General features: G+C 48.8%; 1 protein-coding gene across 2 annotated transcripts in view; it reads right to left on the bottom strand.

Annotated features, from left to right (window-relative positions):
- GABBR2 (gamma-aminobutyric acid type B receptor subunit 2) overlaps positions 1-20,716 on the bottom strand; it is a 365,637-nt gene extending 344,921 nt beyond the window's left edge. For both annotated transcript variants that reach the window (XM_067743842.1, XM_067743844.1), the window contains exon 1: positions 20,396-20,716. In XM_067743842.1, coding sequence (XP_067599943.1) covers positions 20,396-20,716 — 321 coding nt within the window. The remainder of the gene's footprint in view (positions 1-20,395) is intronic.
- Between the last annotated feature and the right edge of the window lie 200 nt (positions 20,717-20,916).

Below are 20,916 nucleotides of genomic sequence, written 5' to 3'. Positions count from 1 at the left end.
TGCAGGTTCGTGCCCCGGTCTGGGAGGATCCCACATGCCGTGGAGCGGCTAGGCCCGTGAGCCATGGCCGTGAGCCTGCGCGTCCGGAGCCTGTGCTCCGCAATGGGAGAGGCCACAACAGTGAGAGACCCGCGTACCACAAAAACAAACAAACCAACAAAAGAATATGTATCTTCTTTTAAAGACAGATACATAGAAAATAGATAGGTAGATAGATAGAAAGATAGATAGATAGATCTTCCTCAACTTACGATGGGGTGAAGTCCTGATAAACCCACCATAAATTGAAAATATTAAGTCAAAAATGCATTTAATACATGTAACCTACTGAACATGATAGCTTAGGCTAACCTACCTTAAACATGTTCAGAACACTTATATTATCCTACAGATTTGGACAAAGTCATCTAACACAAAGCCTATTTCTTAATAAAGTATTGAATATGTCAAGTAATTTATTGAATACTGTACTGAAAGTGAAAAACAGAATGGTTGGGTACAGGATGGTTTTAAGTATATCAGTTTTCACCTTTGTGATTGTGTGGCTGACCAGGAGATGCCACTCAGGGCCACTGCCCAGCATCACGAGAGAGTACTGTACGGCACTAGCCCACAAAAAGATCAAAATTCAAAATTTGAAGTATGCTTTCTCAGAACGCATATTGCTTTTGCACATTATAAAGTAAAAAAACCGTAAGTCGAACCACCATAAGTTGGAGACCATCTATAATTCAAAGGCCCAGGCAAAGAACAGAGTCCTGCAGACAACCATCCCAGAGTACTCCCAGATTAACACCTTTTGGGTTTGAGATTCAAACAATTAACAGACGCCTCTAAATGGACCATCTTCTCTACCTGGCTGAAAAGTTACAAGAGATTTTGTCAAATACCTTCATGGAGTTCACAGTTTGTAACTTTCTCAACAAAGTAAGTGAGGTCAGTGCAGCCCATCATGTTGTTGGAGAACTCAGAGTGATCCCCTCTTCTTTTTCTAATTGTTCAGACCACCCTCTGAGCATGCTCTGAGAACCCACCTTGGAATCACAGCTGGTGAAGGTTCCTGCCAACCTACCTGTAACCCTTGTGCAGCCTCTGTGGACAGTGGGGAGGGGCAAGCCGGGGAAGGGTCCTGGCAGCCAGAGTGAACCCAGCAACAAGAGGAGGACCTGCTGGTTCAGGGAGAGTGGAAAGCATGCCAGGGGTAAGAAGGAAGAGCCTAATCTGGGCCACATGTTGATGTGGCTCTCACTCTCTCAGAAAGAGGAAAGACACCCAAAAGGCAGAGCAGAAACTTCTGGAGGAGGTCAATCCTATAATGAAGACCTGGGTCCAGCTTGCTTGCAATCTCACCGTGTGGCTTTAGCAAGTCAGGTCCCTTCTTCTCTTGGTGTTTTAGTCCATTCGAGCTGCTAGAACAGATACCATGGACTGGGTGGCTTATAAACAGCAGAAACTTATTTCTCACAGTTCTGGAGGCTGAGAAGTCTAAGATCGAGGCACCAGCAGATTCGTCTGGTGAGAAATCACTTCCCGGTTCACAGACGACCATCTTTTGCTATAACCTCACATGATGGAAAAGGCAAGTGAGTTCTCTGAGGTCTCCTTTTTAAAAAGGACACTAATCCTAATCACCTCCCAAAGGCTCCACCTCCAAATACCATCACACTGGCAGTCAGGATTTAACATATTAATTGTGGTGGTGGGGCAGGGGGATGACACAAACATTCAGTCTGTAACACCAGGCCTCAGCTTTCTCTTCTGTAAAATGGGGATAATGATAAGATTATGTGTGGGAAGGCAGATAACTGGACCACTTGATCTTTTGAGGTCCCTGTGAAAGCCAGAAACAAAGACAGAGGTGCTTAATATTTATGGATGTGGGCCCTAGAACCACACTGCCTGGGATTAAATTAGTCAATTACTACCCATGTAAATTTAGGCAGATTATTAAATTTATCTGTGCCTCAGTTTTCTCATCTGAAAAACGGGAGCAATAAGAATGCTTATCTCCTAGGACCTTGATGACAAGTAGACGATTTACTACTGTAAAGAACAGAGGCTAAGCCCATGGAATGTGTTCACTCTGACGATGCTGGTGGTGCTGATGGTGAGACATGCTATGGTTTCACTTGGGCAATTTCACACCTGCTCCCAGAGGACCCAGACAATAACCAGAATTCCCACATCCCCAGTTTCTGGAGGATCTTGTACAGCTCCAGAGAAGAAGAGCTGGACTGGAGAAAGCAAACAGTTGCAGCTACCACAGAGGCCAGTGTCATCCTCTAAAATATTCTGCATTGCAGATGTCTCCTAACCTGGCTTTTCTCCAAAGGAGTCAGAATGGAAGGGATCTGTGGCACTATCATGCTCTTCATAACACTATTAGTTCAGTTATCATTATTTATACCAGTTTATAAAGTATAAAGCAAGTTTATACTTTTAAACTGGCTTCTTATACACATCCAAATGACATAAGAAAATCTTTTCAGGATATATTTATTTGTTTGTTCTGGTGGGCCCTTTATCTCCTCTGACATTCTGACTTCTAACTCATACAGGATGAAAGAATCCAACTGCCCATTTTCTGCCCTAAAAAGTCAATTCTGACTTAAAAACAAGAATAGATAGCTCAATCTTTACATCCACTGCCCTATTTCTTCCTAAAACCTAAATGAGACCTACTTTAGTTCCTATTATTTTCACAATACTGCTTTTTCTGTAGCTTTCATGAGTTCCTTCTTTATGTATCTGGACAAATACCACTGTAAGGCTCTCTCACAGAAATACTTAGCAATCCCAGATAGTCCCATCTTGACTTTTCTCAAGGGCTCTCCAGTGCCATTATCCAACTTAAGCAAAAAATCACCCTGGGAGGGTAGCTGTAGAGGGTACCCTCCCCACTTTACAGATAAAGAAACTGAGGCTCAGAGAGCCCAGCTCCAATGGAAAGACCCCGAGGCCAAGCCTTCCAAGATCCACACCTACATTCTGAACACATCCCTTCCATTCCCTTCAGTTCCCCAAAGCATTACAACTCTCTTTCTCTAAACACCCAGAAGGGAGTCATTTTGGCAAAACTCCAATTGAGTCTCTATACATCAACTTCTTTATCAGCGGTTGTGAGAAAACCACTCTACGGCTCTGTTCAGAATCTCTTCCATCCAAATGGGTTTTAGGAATGGCCTGTCACTGCTCAGAGAAGAAGTGATCTGCAGCAGATGGGAAAAGGGCTGGAACCTGGCAGGTCTCAAAAGGAAAGCCACTCTATATCCCAGCTGGGCCCTAAGAACTCCATCCTCTCAAGATACTCTGCTCAATCACTAGACTCCAAAACAACAGCCACCCCCAGGAGCCTTTCTGTCTCCAAACCCAGAGCCTGTCCTGTTGGGGAATGTGCGGGCAGGGGATGGTGCTAATCCTTGCCTGATATCTGGCTACACTCAAACAGAGACAGGCCCCCGAGGACCAGTGCAGTCTATAGCTCACCCCATGTCAAAAAGGGAAACCTCTGTGGCCAGACCCAGTGCCCATCAGCCTGACAGAAAACCTTGGGGACATCAGCACCAGCCTTCTGCCCTCAGACTGCAGGACCGGGCCTGCCAACCTGGCTTTTGGCTGCCGAGGTTTCCCAACAGTTATTCCAGCACGGATCCCTGCTGCTCTCTGCTTCCCTTCATCAAGAAAGCCATTAAGAGAAACGTAAAGCTGATTGCACCTATTACGTCCACCTACAGACCCAACCTGGAGTAAGCTTTGAAATCTCGGGCCCTCTTCAGACCCTGAGTCATTTTTTTGATTGTTAAAATTAGAATGGTACCATGGCAGGCTCGCTCCGAATCTAATCGGTGTCAAACGCGGCTGGGTCCTACTCCCATTCAACGTTCTCAGAGGATACTTCCTCTCATCCTTGCCTTCCGGCCACCCTGTCAGGCAGGAACCCACATCCAAATTGTATAGAAGGAAAAACAGGCTCAGTGGGACAGGGAGGGCCTGGCTTGCCAAAAGACAAGTCTCAGGAAGTAACAAAGCCAAGATTTAACTAAATCTGCCTGATCTACCTTCTCTCCCCTGAGTCCTAATTTTTGTGATGTCCCTGCAGATGACCTTGTCCAGCTCCCAGGTGACATAGGGGTGTATCCTCCAGCTTTAGCCAACAAGAAGCTTCTGTGCTGACAGCAAGTACCAGAAGCCAGGACCTTGCAGGAGGCCCTCAGTGAACACTGATTGATTTAAAACTATGTTTTCAGACACTGCAGGCCCAAAGATGGTTGTTTTTCCAGATCGTTGCTCTCTCTCCACAATGTCTTTTGCAGTCAGTCACCTATGTGCCTGCCTCACCTGAATGGCTCAGCATTATCCCCGCAAAGTCCCACCTCTCTATCTTTGCTAGTGCAGTTCCCTCCTCCCACAGGGTTCTTCCGACATCTCCACCTCTCTCTCTCAAGCCCAGCTCAAAAGTCACCTGCTCTGAGAAGCCCTCCTAGGTTGCACCCAGTGAGAATGCATCAGCCCTCCCTTCATGCTCCTATAGCCCTTACTTGTGCCTCCCTAAGAGTCTATTCACATCAGCCTCTTATCTTTTATTTTACTTGACAAGACTTTTATGGCACTTACTATGTATTGCGCACTGGTTGAAGTCTTCAGCAAATTTTAATTGATTTACTTTTTATAACTATCCTATGAAATAGGTACTGTTATTATCACCCTATTGTATAGATGAGAACACTGAGGCACGGGAGATGAAGTGGCTTGCCAAAAATTAACATAGCTGGTAAGTGATGGCAAGGCAGTCCTGCTCAAGAGTCAGGCACTCAGCCAGGGTCACTTGCTCACATACGAGTTACCCACACTGTCATGTCATATCTGAGTCACGTTCAGATGCCCACAGCATGAGGCAGGTGCATCATTCTCATTCCTGAATGGAGCCCAATGTCCACCTCTCCCATGTGGCCAGCTGACACTGGCCTGCATGTGGATACTGGTCCAACCTTGTAGCCGCTCTGAGCGTCTATCTACCTGATGCGGATGCCCACCTCCGGCAGGCCTTCCTGAGGTGCTTAGGAGGATAAAGTCGGAAGCACTTTATCATCCACGAAGCCAACTGCATCTGTACTCACACCTCTCTTGAAGGACCTTCGGGAACAGCCATGATGGATGGTTTCCCGGCTTCTGGCTGGATCCCCATGAACCCAGAGCAGAGCGCAGAACCACATAACCTATGAGCCTAGGCCAGAGTGTGCCCGGCAGCTGTGGGCAGTGCAAAGGGCACTGGGCTTAGAGTCTGGCAGGCTTAGACTTAGTAAGTCTCCGCTTACTATCTCACCCAGGGCTCATCATTCTGAGCCTCAGTTTTCCCATCTATAAATGGGGCTAATGGAAGAATTCCTCTCTTACTGGGTTATTACTGGGTGATGCATTTGGAATAAATAATAAACTCTAGTACTACACACAATCTGTAATTCTTGTTGTTTAGTTGTTGAAATAATATCTACTAAATAAAGTTATTATCAGAACTAAATGAGAAACCAACTGCACTTTGCACTGTACAGACTGGGGTACAAATAAGGTCATATTTATTTGAATGTTCAAAGACAAAAGGGATAGGGCAGCTCAGGCATTCTCCTGGGAGCACCCACCACAGTGCGCCCCGGCCCTCCAGGTGGTCTATGCTGACAGGCTGGCGAGTCTACCTCACCAGCACCCCTCGAGGTGCCCCTGAGATCAAACTCTGAGCCAGGCCCAGCTGCCGGCCTTGGTTCCCTTCAGCTGCCGTGCTGGCCACAGAGGCTTGGGGTCTGCACTAAAACCAGGGCAGGGCCTTGTCCCCTGAGGGGGTCAACCCTGGGCCAAGGGAGTGTCAGAACCAAGATGGAAACTGAGGGTTACAGTTCTCAACACTGAGCACCTTCAGTTTACATTATATACACAGTCACCATCCCCAGAGCCTCCCCAGGGTGTCACAGAGGAGGAGGGACATTCCAGCATCAGTTCCCATCTTCACACCAGCCTGCCCTCGACACCCCATGCCCTGGGCCCCCACTCCAAGCAAAGCTCCCCTCGGAGCTCTTTTTGCCCTTTCCTCCAGCAGACCCTGCTCTAAGCTATGTCACCCCTCAGACATGTCCTAACAATTTCAAACCCCAGAGGGAGGGATCAGGGTCTCACTCCTCTCCCTCCCAGGGGCCACTGTTCTTCAGACAGTGGGGCCACTGACCCCAGCAACCTTGAAGCTTCCTAACAGTAAGGGAGGGGCTTCTAGAATCATCTGAATACAGAGCCAGACCAGAGCAGGACCTTCTTCCAGTTACACCCACCTCCCTGGCTCCCCAAACTAGAAGCACCTGGCTTTTTATACGTGTGCAGTGAAAGAGCCATCCAGGTGACTCAAACTAAAACCCAGCAGAAGTCCTCAGCCTCAGAAGCCAGAACTCACAGCAATTCTCAGAGACCAGTTCTGCAACTTTCCGCCCCCACCTCACCCCAGAACAGAAGTGTGTCATATCCCCAGTGGGTACTGTGCTCTGTGGCATCTGCTAAACACCCACTGGGCACCAGATCCAAATGCTTTTATCTTATTTAGTCCTCAAAACAATGCTGGTCATCTGCCATCAAACTTCCACGTTATACATCAGGGAAGGGAGGCCCCAAGCGAAGCGACCTCCCCAAGGTCACCCAGCAGGGCCGAGAGCCGGACCTGGGCCTCTCGGGCTCGGAAGTCCAAGCTCTCTCTACTGCGCCTTGCCTTCTCCGATGCACGTGTTGAGTGCACCCAGCATAGTGCCTGGCGCATAGTAGGGTCTCAAGTAAGGACCTGTCATTTTGTCCACCGTGGAGCCACCAGGCTGGAATTAGGGCCACAGCCTGCCGAGGATCTAGAGTGGCCAAAACAAGGCCAATCAGATGGTCTCAAGACCAGCATCCACAGGAGCCTAGCCGGTGCTCTTCTGAGGGTGTCGTAGCTGGAGGGACTACTGGGGTCCCCAAATCTCTCAAACCAAACTCGTCATCTGCACACTGCCTGGCCTAGAACTCTGAGGTCTCAACGAAATACTTGTACATCTTTTGGCAAGAACCAAAGCTCTTTCTGGAGAAAATAAATACTATTAGCTCAGCACATGGGCATCCCAGCCTCCCACTCCTGGCCCAGTCTGGGCATTTCATATTTCAATCGGACGTGCCAGTCTTTGCCCCAGCCCCCAAACCTAGCAACCCCCATGATTTGCTGGCTTGGATCCCAAATCGCTGCTTGCAGCAGACGGCCCTAACTCCCACACCACCAAACTCCTGCCCTGGACCTTGTTCAATAGTTTGCCTGTGGATGGTCTTGGATCTGACACCTGCCAAAGACGAATGGCTGGACTCTGAAGACATCTGACAGATGTGAGGAAGACATGTTAATCACTTCTTGTTCTAGATGCTTCTGTAAGACAGCCTGCTGGGTCAGAAGACCACAGCTCCCTGGCTAACTGCTTCCACAGTGTTCTTATCCAATACTGTGCCCACCTTCTTTAATAGAAAGTTGAATGAATCACCTGTGTGAACAGCATCTCTGTGTCTTTGATAAAGTTGTTATTGGAGATATCCAAAGGCCCTGAGAGGACAACCCAGAATTAATTACTCTTTCTGTTTAGTTTCAGACACATCTGATATCTGCAACTCTTTACGACTTTTTAAAGCCGTTTCACATTAATCTATTTCTCTTTCTCTTTCTCTCTCCCTCCTTCCCTCCTCAACGATCTCCACAATAACTCCATGGACAAGCAGGGCAGGCATTATTATTATTCCCATTTTATAGACAATAAAACTAAGGTGTACACAAGTTAAACAACTACTTCAAGGTCATCCCCTAATGAGTACCAGAGACAGGTCACCCATGGCAAAAGCACAGAGCCCTTTCCACTGAACAACCTGGCCCTTAAGCTAAAAGATTTGTCTCTGGAGCCTAAAGGGAAACATGTTCTCCTGACACGGTAACACCAGAACGTTTCTCTCTTGCCTTCAAATCCAGTGTGCAGGTGGAGCCATCCATTCCTCTGATGTCTGATCGTGTCTTCTCCCTCTGCTCCATTTAGAGGCTCAGTTGTGATCTTATCCAAAATGGTTACATTGTACATTGTGTTTAGCGACACTCATGCAAAAAGCATTTGCTAAGCACTTACAATGTGCCAGGGGCCATGCTAGGTGCTCGGACACGGAGGCACTCATCCACTCACAGATATCGCCAAGGGCCTGCAGACTGTGTCCTGGGCTCGGGGACATGGCAGGTGCAAAACAGATGACGTGTCTGTCCCCATGGGCTGGCCCAGCTCACAGCCAGGCTTGGCGGTGGACAACAGCCAGCAGTGACAACACTCAACTATAAGGACTCCACTGGGGTCAACAGCCCAGCCCCAGGCCCAGAGGAGATTCACCACTGAGCTCTCAGTGCACAGATCCTTCTGGAAATGGACAGGGATTTAGAAACAACCACTTCACTTAGAATCCCATTCAGTGAAGCTCAGACACAGATCTCATACTTCTTGGCTGGCCTCAAACACACAATCCCCCACTGAAATAAGAACCAGTTTTTATGTGACTACACAGCATTTTATGTTTTCATATGCATTATAATAAAACAACAACGATAAAATTTAGTGGGTGCCTACTCAACATGGCCCCCTGTACTTAATGTTTTACATGCATGTTCTATGTCAGCCTTCAAAATAAGCCTCTGAGGGGCTTCCCTGGTGGCGCAGTGGTTGAGAGTCCGCCTGCCGATGCACGGGACACGGGTTCGTGCCCCGGTTTGGGAGGATCCCACATGCCGTGGAGTGGCTGGGCCCGTGAGCCATGGCCGCTGAGCCTGCGCATCCGGAGCCTGTGCTCCGCAATGGGAGAGGCCACAACAGTGAGAGGCCCGCGTACCGCAAAAAAAAAAAAAAAAGGCCTCTGAGAAAGGATCATCCCCATTTCACAGATGAGGACACTGAGGCTCAAGGAGTGAGCAGCAACAGCACACACACAGGTTTCTGATTCCATATGTGATGGTCTTTCCACAGTGTCCAGGTGTCTTCCCCACACTGCCCGGGCATCAGAAAACACATAGAAGCCATTATAAACAATCCTTCAGCACTCATCCATTCATTCTGCAAATATTTATTGAGCACCTACCATGTGCTAGAAACTGTGCGAGGCACTATTGTAAGCCAAAACAGACTAAGTTCACAGTGCCCTGGCAGAATAGGGGAAGACCAACATTAATCAAATAATCCAACAATTTAAAATTGCAACTGTGATAAGCACTACAAAGGTTCATGGTTCTTAGAGAAATTGTAATAGGGGATTTTTCCCAATCAGGGAGGATGGAGAAAGCACACTTGAGCTGGTATCTAAAAGATGAAGAAAGATGGCAAAAGCCATTCCAGATGGTGGAAACAGCTTGTGCAAAGGTCCTTTGCACACTCTCTGAGCACAATCACCAGAGAAACTTGAAAGGAACACATGTCTAGGACCAGAGGGAAAGGGGAGAGTGCTCAGCAATGAAGCTGGGAGTGAACAGGGCAGACTACAGGGCCTTCAAGGGCACAAGGAGAAGTCTTGTTCCCATTCCCAGAACAATGATGAGTCAGGGTATCAAACAGGGAGGCCACCTGACCAGCATGCTGGGTCAGTGGTCCTAAAGGTCCTCTGCATCTGGGTGATAGCCCCTGCACCTGCCCCAGGCTGCACCATCACGCTCCTTATGCTGCATAGTGACGATCCCCGGTGGCCTCTCTTTGAAAGCACTGCTGTTTCAGACTCACCTCCACATGCCCTATAACCAGCCCTGGGCCTGGCACCAAGTAGGTGCTTAGCAAGTATGAGCTACATGTGTAAAGGAAGCACTACTGCTGCTCTCGACATGATCTAAGTCTAACAGGAGACACACACACACAGACAAACACTGACACCCCGAGTAAACACTACAGGAGGTGACAAGTTCTGCCGAAGCAAGGGAAGCAGAGAGCGGATCCATGTGAGCTAGGTGTGTAGACAGACACACTTAAAGTGAGTAGAGAGTTCAGCGCCGCTGTGTGTCTGAGTGGGCGGACAGGGAAATGGGTGAGGATGAGGCTGAATTAGAGGGAGAGGCAAGCAGCTGGATGAAATTCATCCAAAAAAAGAGAAGCGGCAGCTACTGACAAAACGTGCCACTTGCTTTCATGGGAGGAAGATAACTCCCATATGAAGATGCTGTTTCACATTAGTATTTAAGCAGCAGAGATCAAAGTCAGACCATCCGATTGAAATCCCAGGGCACCACTTGGTCGGTTGTGATGTTAAATAAGTCACTTAACCTCTCTAAGCCTCATATGTAAAATGCAGACAATAATAGCAACTACCGCATCAAATTGGCGTGAGAATTAAATAAGTACTTGACATAGGACTGATAGGTGCTAAGCGCAGGATAAAGGTGAGTTACTGTTGTTGTAGTCTCTTTTCTTTCACCTACACACTTGCAAATAATGTTTCCTTTACCTTTTCCTTTTTTAAATGACAAGATTAGAAGCCCTCCAAAGGCTTCCCAACGTTTCTAGAATTCAGAGTCCAGCAAGGAGGTCAGAAGGGTCAGTCTGGCCCTGAGAGGACACTCTATGGAGTGACAGGCTAGCCAATTCTTCTTCTATCAAAGGCAAGGCGCTCTGAGCCAGGCTGGGTGGGAGCATTTGCATCGGCTCTGATCATACGCCCTGGAGTGGGCTTCCAGGTCCCTGTCTGCCAGTTAAATCCCTGAAACAATTCTGGGCATTCTCAGAAAAGCTTCAGTAAATGGGCAGTTCCAGAACCAAAGCGATTTGGACAATATAGTGATTATTATAAGGATGGCTGTTGCTTTCAAAATCAGTTCCCTCTGAACAAAGTCAAGTGGATCATGGGCAGCGTGTGAAAATATCATTTTCTCTCTGCCACCTCCTGACCCTATGCCAGGAGAGCGGCAATAATGCACCACTCCACAGTCCTTCTTTGGCTACATTTTATCTGAACGGTGACCGAGGATGTCCTTGCCAAATGGCAGGAGAAGGGGGGGGGCGGTCTGCTTCAGCCAGCAGCTGTGGGACATGGGCACTGATGAAGACAGATGAATTCATTTACTCAGTACTTTGGATCAACCATGAATTTTCTACATGACAATGACACTTCATCCTTCCAGCAATGTAGACTGTTCAAAAAAGACTGAAAAAGTAGAAAGTTGGCAAAAGAAGAACACCCCAATCAGCCCCCAAAGGTGTCACAATGTTCATGCCCTTTACTCAAGCAAGAATTCCCAGACCTTCAAACATCAGCTCATAACCAATTTACCCTTATTTTGCACGTGATTCTAATAAACTTGGTTATCTGATTTGGGCTCCAGACCAAAACCAGGTCAGAGAAATAGTCACTCCAGACTGAGGTTACCCAGTTCCTGAATCAGTCCTGAGCACGGAAGGATGAAGAGCAGTAGCTTCCAGCCCAGGAGCAGGGCACCTGGAATATGTCTTGTTGTTCAGGGGATCCCAGGACACCTCTTTATTCACTATACTCAGATCTGCCACTAGATCACCTGGCTCACCAATGCTGATGACTTGGCTTCATTCCTACAGTGTCTACTAGGACGAGAGCCCAGTCCAGTCTCTGTGGCTCTCACAGTCCCTGGAGGTGGGAGTGGGGTATCAGAACCCGATTCCTACACCCACCAACTACCAGTTCGAATACTGCTCCAATAAACTAATCTTCTAAAACCATAATGCTTGTCAGATACTGGAAAGTATTTCTTTCCCAGGTTTTGATGTTGGAGGATCTTGGAGGATGCTGTGTATGTTTGTCAGGGGAGAAGAGACTGACATCAGCTTTGCACAAAATCTTCTGTTGGAACATCCAACAAGTACCCTTTTCCCTCTGCACTCCACAACTACTGGGCCCCCCAAAGCACCGAAGTACGAATAAAGAGCAAGCAGAAAGCTCACCCCACATGGCTTGGCATACAAAGCACTTCTTCAATTTGTTACAACTACACCCATCTAGCCTCTTAGAATCAGAGAGCTGAGTTTCAGTCTTTTAGATCTATTTGTTTGTTCAATAAATGTTTACTGAGCTCCTGCTCTGTGCCTGGCCCTGAGATACTGCCTGGAGGGGCAGAGGTGTGCACAACGGACCCAGACACACCCCATGTCTGCCCTTGCAGTGCTTACAACGGAGCAGAGATCCTCAATCGGTGCTGCAATTCACAGAGGAGCAAAGACTTAGCAACTAACCTAGCACCAGCACCTAGACTGCCGAGGTCTTAGCAACTAACCTAGCACCAGAACCCAGACCGCTGACCCCATCTGAAGCTCACACTTCCAACGTTTCAGCCTGGCACACCTGCTGGTTCCTAGAAAGGTACAGAGAGGAAGACATCTCACCAGCCTCACTGCACATCATTATATAAGCAGAGAGAATAAGAATAAAATAAAGGAGGAGATGAATGCAGATACTCACTGGGCAACTTATGCCATTTAATTTTCTCACCTTCCTAGAACCAAAATAAGTAACAAAAAAAGTCAGCAATAAGAAGCCACTTACATTTAATTCCCAAACAACATGGGGAATGACCAAACAGGTGCCTCCAGAAGGGGTATGCCTTCCCCAGCATCCTCCCCTGACTCCTACCTACCACGGTTAGGTGACCAGCGGTTAGGCCATGAGATCCTCAAGGGCAGGGTCCATGTCACATCCAACTCCCAGAGCCTAGAAAAGGGCCTGGCAGAAAAATTTCTCCATTAGCGCGTGTAGAATTAGGACACTGAGGCAGAAATAGGTGGAGCTGTGGCAGCCATCTAGGTGGGCCACTCACGTCTCCTCTAAAAAGAGAACCTACAGGACAAGTACCATCAGCTAAGCCTTCAGCTGTAGCTTCAACATCTGTCATAGTGTTTAATTAAGCCAAGGACACATTTTTCCCAGGGAGCCTGCAGCCAGTGACTAAGTTGCACAGGGATTCTAGAGCCTGGCTCTTTTGGTCTCTAATATGTGACTGTTCTAATGGGCAATCTTTGCTCTGGAGCACCCCAATGGGCTGGCCAAGACTTTCTGAGACTCCTCCTCCCAACTCTCCTTCCTTCCCCTCTCCTTTCACAGGTGTCAGAACAGCATTGTGGTCTGAGGGTTTCCCTACCTCCTCTTTTATCTTTCACTGGTATTTCCCCCCAAAACTCTGGCACTTGTTAAATCCATCTTGGCATGTACTTCTTGAAGGACCCCAAATGACAAGTGTCCAAGACATCCACACGCTCCTTTACACATCCCAGCCTCCTTTCAGGTTAAGTTGGTCAATGACTACTTCTGGTCAATGAAATATGAATAGAAATAATACATGTCACTTCCAAGTAAAGATGGTCAAAACCCAGTGTGCCTTCCCTGTGGATTCCTTCCTACTCGCCATCTTCTTGAAGCCAAAAGATGGAAGAGTGACAGCACAAGAGCAGCCTGGGGCCCTGTGTTCTCACTTGGAGAAAAGCCTCCCAGGAGGCTCTGACCCTCACTGGATTTGGGTGAACAATATATAAATTTGACTGTGTCAAGCAACAGAGATTTCAGGATTTGTTTGCTAACGCAGCATAGCCTAGTCCACCCTGACTAACAAAAGCTATATATCCTCTCTACATATTTATTTAGCACCTCTATTTTCACCCCTATCTTACACTTCCAGCTTGTTCATTTCCCTGTTGAAATCTCACATCTCTTCCCCTCACCTTCCCACAAGAGGGGAGGCCAAACACATGAACAAGAGCTCTTTAAAGATAAAGGTAGCAAGCTAACACGCTTAGCCCAATACCTAGTTCTAAACAGGCCCTGGTGTGTTATTCCACCCACCTTCTACTGGATGCCTGGCTAGGTCTGAGGAATTGGTCAGGGGCAGGCACGGCATGGCCAAGGGTATTTCCCTCATACCAGGGAAGTTCAGGGGTTGTTGCTGGTGGGAACATGCAGAAGGCAGCTCAGCTTGATCCTGATATATGGGGTCCCCTAAGTTCTATGGTGATGGAGAGGTGGAGCAAAGACCCTGGGGAAGTGATCCAGAGAAACCATTCATCCTATGGGAAGTTAATTCAGAAGGCAGATTCTAATTTATTCACTTATAGTTCAGTTCAGCAAACATGCCCACTGGGCATCACTGATGCCCACTGTATGTAAAACCACTGGGGAATAGGACCAGTCCTGCCCTCACAGAGCTACAGTCCAGTGGGGGAGAAACAGACAAAGATGGCTATGACACACAGCAAAATGTAAGATGTGCTGGGAGATACACATGAATAAAGATCTCGTGCTCGCATGGTCTCTCTCCGACACCGCTCTCAGCAATGCGGCATTAGAAAGCAAGATTACAGATAACACGGCTTTACATTTACATCATGTTTTGAGGTTCCACATCCATCATGTTTATCCCTACTACAGATCTGTGAGGTCAACATAATCATCACCTCACGGTACAGGAATAACGAGAATAGTGACAAAACAGCAGTGAATATTTACTGAGCATTCACAGTGTACCAAGCACTGAATTACTTTACCCGGATGGTCTCATTTGTTCCCCACACCCTATCAGGCAGTTAGTATATTAGCCCCATTTTACAGATGAAGAAACAGAGGCAAAGTGGCTTGCCTAAGGTCACCAGGCAGGTACGTGGTACCCAATGGGGATACAAACCCAGGCCCCCTGACATGCTAAGAAGCTCATCTAACAGGTGCTTGGAGCTAGGGGAGCTGAAGGGTCTGGTTTTGTGCCCAGCCGCATCCCCGCAGGGACTCTCTCTCCTCGTTCCCCTGCAGTGTAACTGACTTCAGTTACTATCTTGCCTGCCAGATACCCCCGCTCATGTCATTGCTCCCCCTCTGCTGCCCCTCCCACCCAGTCAGGCCTCAGAGTGCCTCCATCCCCTCACACTGGCTCTCCATCTCTGCTCAGGCCCCAGTATCTCCCCCTTCAACTGTTACGATAGCTTCCTGACTTTTCTATCTCCACCCTCTCCTGTCTACCATTCAGCCTCTACGTTCTTATCGGCCTTAATCTCGTCACATCCATGTTTGAAAACCTCCCACAGCTCCTCACCACTCCAGAATAGAGTCAAAACTTCTTGACACGGCATTCAAGGCCTTTCATGCCCACCACCAGGCTGCCTTTCCCTCTACAAACCCTGCACTCAGGTGAAAACATAACAAGTCAGTGCTCCCCAGACACACTTCACACTTTGTGGCCTTTATCCTTTGATCCTGGGGATCCTTCCTAGGATCCAACCTCCATCTCCCTGAGCCCACACCTCTCTGTGTCAACATTATATTCACCCTTCCAGATTCATCTTGAGTTCTTCTCCTCCAGGAGACCTAGATGTGAGCTTCCCTTTCTCTTAACGTCCCTGGCATCTATTGCTTCTTTCTTGAATTTAGCATTCCCCAAGTGGATATCCGTGATCAGACCCACCTGGCATCCACCCGCCTTTAACAGCCTCTGATGAACTTCAAGGAATCACCTCTTCCCCACTCTGTATTCATGTGGTTGGGTGGGGCTGGCCTCACCTCCTTCCTCCTCCATGAAAGGCTGGCGGATATCCCAGGCCCGTCAGCATCATGTTATTGGTTCAGGGATAGACACATGACCCAACTCAAGCCAATGAGAGCTGAGCTTGGAATTTTTGCTGAAAACGTCAGGAAAGAAACAGTCTTCTTACTGGAGTTTCTAAACTGGGAGTGTGTAAACTTGCAGCTGCTAGGGGCCATCTGTACAGCCAAATGGGGAGAGCCTGACTGAGGGTGAAGCCAAACACAGAGGAAATCAGAGCCAAGCGACAGAGAGGGACTGGATTCAGCCATACCTGAATACAGCCCACTCCAGGATTTTTCAGCCACATGAACCAGTTAAAATTAGGTTTCTGTCACCTGTAACAAGGTTCCTAAGCAATACAACTACTAAGGGTGAGGTACCATGCAAGGCAATGGGGTATAACCACAAAGATGTGAGCCTGATTCTAAAAGAGCTCATTTTCTATCTCTTTATTTCTAAGAACGGCTATATTGAGATACAATTCACGTACCATAACATTCATTCTTTTAAAGTCTACAGTCCTATGGTTTTTAGTATAGTCACAGAAATGTGCAACCATCAAGACAGATTACTTTCTACCTTGCACTGAAAATGACAAGCATGTGCTTGCTCTGTTCTGCCCTGTGCACCAGCTCCTCTCCTGAGCCCAGTGCTGGGTTTACGCCTTTCTGTAGTACCAGCAACTGCAGTAGGTGCCCAATGGCTACTAAGCTGTACTCAGACCTCCTGAAAAGCTCGGCCTCCATCCAACAGTTGTTTAGGTCCTCTCTAAAGCACAATGAATGAGAGAACAGATATTTGGCAAAACCACTCAAGAAAAGGATGTGCTCACCGATCACTAGGTTTTCTCTGGGTTTTCCAAGCTGGATCCCTGCAACAGGGTAGACCTTCTGAGAGGTGCACACCTGGAATGTGCTCCTTCGGCTCCCTGAACTTTTCCCAAGTTTATTACAGAATAATTTAAAATAGTAACAAGGGGAAAACATATAAATCCAACAGTAGGGGAATGATTTAATACTTATGGGGCACCCATAGGATAGAATAGTAAATAGCCACTAAAATTCATCTTTGCAAAGAAGATTTAAGGACATGGGGAAATAACCATGCTATAACATTAACTGAGTGAAACAAAATATAAAAGGGTGCATAGAGATTTCAAGCACACAAAATAGTAAACACCAGCAACTGGAAGGGAATAATACTAATTATTAGATGCAATTACCTTTGTGTAGGTGGATTATAGACAATTTTTTTCAATGCTTCTCTACAATTTTCTATTTTTCCAAAATGAAAATTACTTTAATCAAATCAGAAAAGCTGACATTATTTTTTAACTCATCCCTTGGTTATTATTTACTTTTATTAATGTGGCTACCAAAGAATGAGAAACAATCACATGAAGAACATTTCTGAACCTGCAAAACTTTTATGGAAAAAAAAGACACTGTCCCTCAGAGTCTTTTAAACAAACACGTAAGTAATGTAATCTACCATGTTTACCTTTTAACCTTGACTGCCAGGAGGCTCAGAGCTAAAATTTAATTTACAAAAATGCAGTAACCATCTTAGCCCAGGTTCTGGGTTCGGTAACTTGCATGCTTCTATGTGGTTTCTGATGCTTCCTTTTATCTGTTTTTTCAATTGTCTTGCTTGTGTTTTTATATACTCAAATCTTCCTTGGAATACATAAAGAAGTATTTGCTGATGTGATTTGAGGTACACCAGAGAAGAGAGGTCCTGCCTAGCAGATGCTCTGCTGGGATGTTTCATTTTTACAAACACATGGCACTGAGTGGGGCTTTGAATGCTTTATTGCTATTCTAATTACAGGAGAGGGGCAACTGAATAAGTGTGTGCGGGAGGCTCCTTTTTTGAGACAGGCTAGTCCCAATGATCAGATCAACACATGTTTTGCTAAATCTCCATCTCTTTGAAGACTGTGTGGACAGAGGTCCACCCTGGCTGCCCACTGTCTCTGGCCATTGACTGACAGCAAATGTTAGCAAAGCCAGCCAAAATGTGTTCACCACATCCATCCTGCATTCAAGTCTACAGACAACAAGTGACACACCCAGCAAGTGACAAGGGGGTATACACAATCCATAAAGACATCCTATCTGAATAAAACAGGGTCCACACACTCTAACACAAGCCCCAAACACCCTTTAGATCACTGTGGATTTTGCTGCAATTACCCAGACTGACCCTTTACTTCGGCTTAGAGAGAAAGTACCTGTACTCTAAAGATGGACCACTTGAAAAAATTAAGTATTGTATCACCCAGGTGTTCTCCCAACCGTGACACTTCATGGCAAGAGATACATATTTGTTTGATTGTAAGCCAAGATTCTTTTTTTTTCTGGTGGTAACTTCACTGAGCCTTCATGAGATTTCAGAAGTGAGCAAAACAAATAAGCAGTCAATATTTTAGTTGTGACCATTTTATCACATCTGAAGTCACAATGTCCTACTTGTGAATTCACACCAGAGGAAAATGAAGGAAGGAAGGCAGGAAACGTTTATTTAGTGCTTACAGCATGCCAGACAGAGCACTGGCCGCTGCACCTGCCAGCTCAAGGCATTTTCCATTCCAGCCTGCTATCTCCCTTAAGCATCACAATACCATCCTGGGGAGTACATATAACAGTCCCAGTCTTTCAGAAGTGGAAATCTAGGCTTAGAGAGATCAATACCTTGCTCAAGGTCACCCACAGGGAAGATACTAGGTTTCTGACCAGAAGCCAGGTTAAAGCCACCCCAAAGCCCATGCTCGGTGCCCCTTCAAATGGCGAGATATGCTTCCCTGCTTGCGTGAGGCTGAGATTATACCCTCTGCCCTCCTTCCCCTGAGCTGAAGTGCCTTCTGACTGCCTCATCCTCTTGACTTTAGGCCCCCTCTCACTCAGAAAGTCATCAAGACACACTTGAAAAATAAAATATAAAAGCATCAACCCACACCCTGAAACTGAGCACCCTTCCCTTTGCTGCTACTAACAAGCTAATATGAAATCTCTTTCAGGGAAGCTTTCTGAAGGGAATAAATTGATGGCGAAAACATTATGCAGCTGACAATATTTGGTGATGATGCAAGCAGGGCTGCCCTGTCCATAAATGGTTTTGTCTCCAAAGAACCGGCTCTCCGTGTCCTTTCCAAAACAAAAATAGATAGATAGATAGATAGATAGATAGATAGATAGATAGATAGATAGATAGATATAGATGGAGCAACAGAGAAACAGTATCCAGAAGACATGGTTCGGTATAATTGCATTGCCCTCCCGTTTATGTGTGCCAGGCAACTACCCCAGAGAACTTGAAATGTTCTGGAGAAGACAGGAATGTCATTCAGAAATGATTCCACACGGGTTGGCTCTGCACAGCTACCCAGCTTACATCCTCCTGGGGCAGAGGAAGCTTCTCTGCTTGCAGCAGCCTGCGTGTACCACCACCAACTGCCACCCGTTTCTTCACCTTTTATTTACAGCGCAGAGCAGGCTGGTTCATCAGTGAAGGGAAGAGGTGGGGAATAAGATGCAATCCAGATTTCTGTTCTTTCTCCGGGGACCAAAAAAAGGGGGGGCGCACACAGAGAAGGAAGTGTAGCCTAGGCTGCACGATCAACGCGGCAGCGCGACCCTGCTCTCAGAAAGGGGTTTGCACCAGGGCTCGAGCAGAAGCGCCCAAGGAGCCCCAGGAAGCCGGGTCAATCAAGCCCAGCGCCTCGGCCGGGCTTTGGCGCGGTGGAAGAGGCGCCAACCGAGCGTACTGCACAGGAAATCACTGCCCCCTTCAGGCCGCGTCTCAGATGCTGCGGCCGGAGCGTAAGGGCTCCCTCAGTCCCGAAAAACTCGCAAACCCGACCTCGCGCGGCCCGCGATCCCTCCTCTGAGCCCCCTAGGCGCACCCCAGCCCCCGGGCGGGCGGTGAAGGTGTGCACTGTTGCTGCAGCCGGAATGCAAGCTGAGGGTGTGAGGAGGGGGCTTGGGATGGAAAGCTCTCGGCTCTTCGGCTCCCCTCAGAGAAGGGGGCAGGGAGGGCAAACCGGGTGCTGCGCTCCAAGTCCGTGCTTCAAGTCTGCGCCCGGGGAAACTGCGCCTGCAGCCGCCCGGCCACCAGCAGCGGCGCGGCTGCACACCCTCGCGCGCCCGGGGCGAGACCTGATCAGGGCACTCTCTGATCAACCAGCCCGAGGGGGTCTCCTCAGAAAACCGCTCGGGCCATAGGCAGCGCCGGGTACATGCAGGCAGCAGCGCTGCAGAGCCGGCGGCCCCACGCCGGCCTGAGTAGTACTGGCTCCGAGCTCGTCCAGCCCTGCTGCGCCCTCCAGCCCCTCGGGTCCCCGAGTCCTCCGGACCTCAAAGCACAGCTCGGCTTTCCTGGATCCGAGAGCAGGCCCGTGGCCTCTCTAGCCCCGGATGGCCCAGTTTAGAGTCAATGCGCCTGTTCTTCCCACCTAGCACTCCACAGCCCCACCAGCGGGGACCTGGGCAGGGGCGACCACTGCAGGCTTTTGGGGAGGTTCAGTTACCACCTTCTCCACTCCTTCTCTGGGCAAAGGAGACCCTAGTCTTCTATCCCACACCCCACAAGAATACACACACATAGAATCCCAGAGGAGGAAGATGTTCAGCAAATCTTGGTACCGGCTGTGCCAACCAAGCCCGGCGGGACCCAGAGGGTAAGCACTGAGCCCCAGCCCGCGCGGGGCCCTCGGCAGGCTCAATCAGGGATCTGCCCATGGGCCAAAGCTTGCTTCTGTCCAACACGCCCTCCCCCATCGCCCCCACAGCCCCGACGGAACGGGCGGCCGACACTCACCTCGGTGTCGTAGAGCCGCAGGTCGAGGAAGTAGGGGCGCAGGAGCGACTCGTTGCGGATCTGCTCGATAGCCAGTTCCACGGCGGGGAGCACGCCGCGCCCGATGCTGCCCTTGGCCACCTCCTTGGTGAGCGGCATGAGGCCCATGATGGAGAGCGGAGGGCTGCTGGGCGGCGGCCGGGGGACACCCCGCGCCCAGCCCCAGGCCCCGGGCGCCAGCGGCAGCAGCAGCGGCAGCAGCAGGAGCAGCAGCAGGCGCGCGGGCGGCGGTGGCGGCGGCGGCGGCGGCCCGGGCTGCCCGGAGCTCGGCGGGGAAGCCATGCCGCGCCGCGGGCTGCGGGCGCCGGCTCACTCGGCCCGCATGGCCTGGCCCGGCCCGCCGCCCCGCGCCAAGCTCTCCCCGCGGCGCCCGCGCAATGGCGCCGGCCCCGGCCCCGGCTCCGGCTCGGGCTCCGGCTCGGCTCAGAACGGCCGCGGCGGCGGCAGCGGCGGGGCCCGTGACGGATCAATCACGCCGGGAA

This window comes from Pseudorca crassidens, chromosome 7 (assembly GCF_039906515.1).
Source record: "Pseudorca crassidens isolate mPseCra1 chromosome 7, mPseCra1.hap1, whole genome shotgun sequence".
NCBI lineage: Eukaryota > Metazoa > Chordata > Mammalia > Artiodactyla > Delphinidae > Pseudorca > Pseudorca crassidens.
Note: the sequence above shows the minus strand (reverse complement) of the source record. Positions and strands in the feature narration are given on the sequence as shown.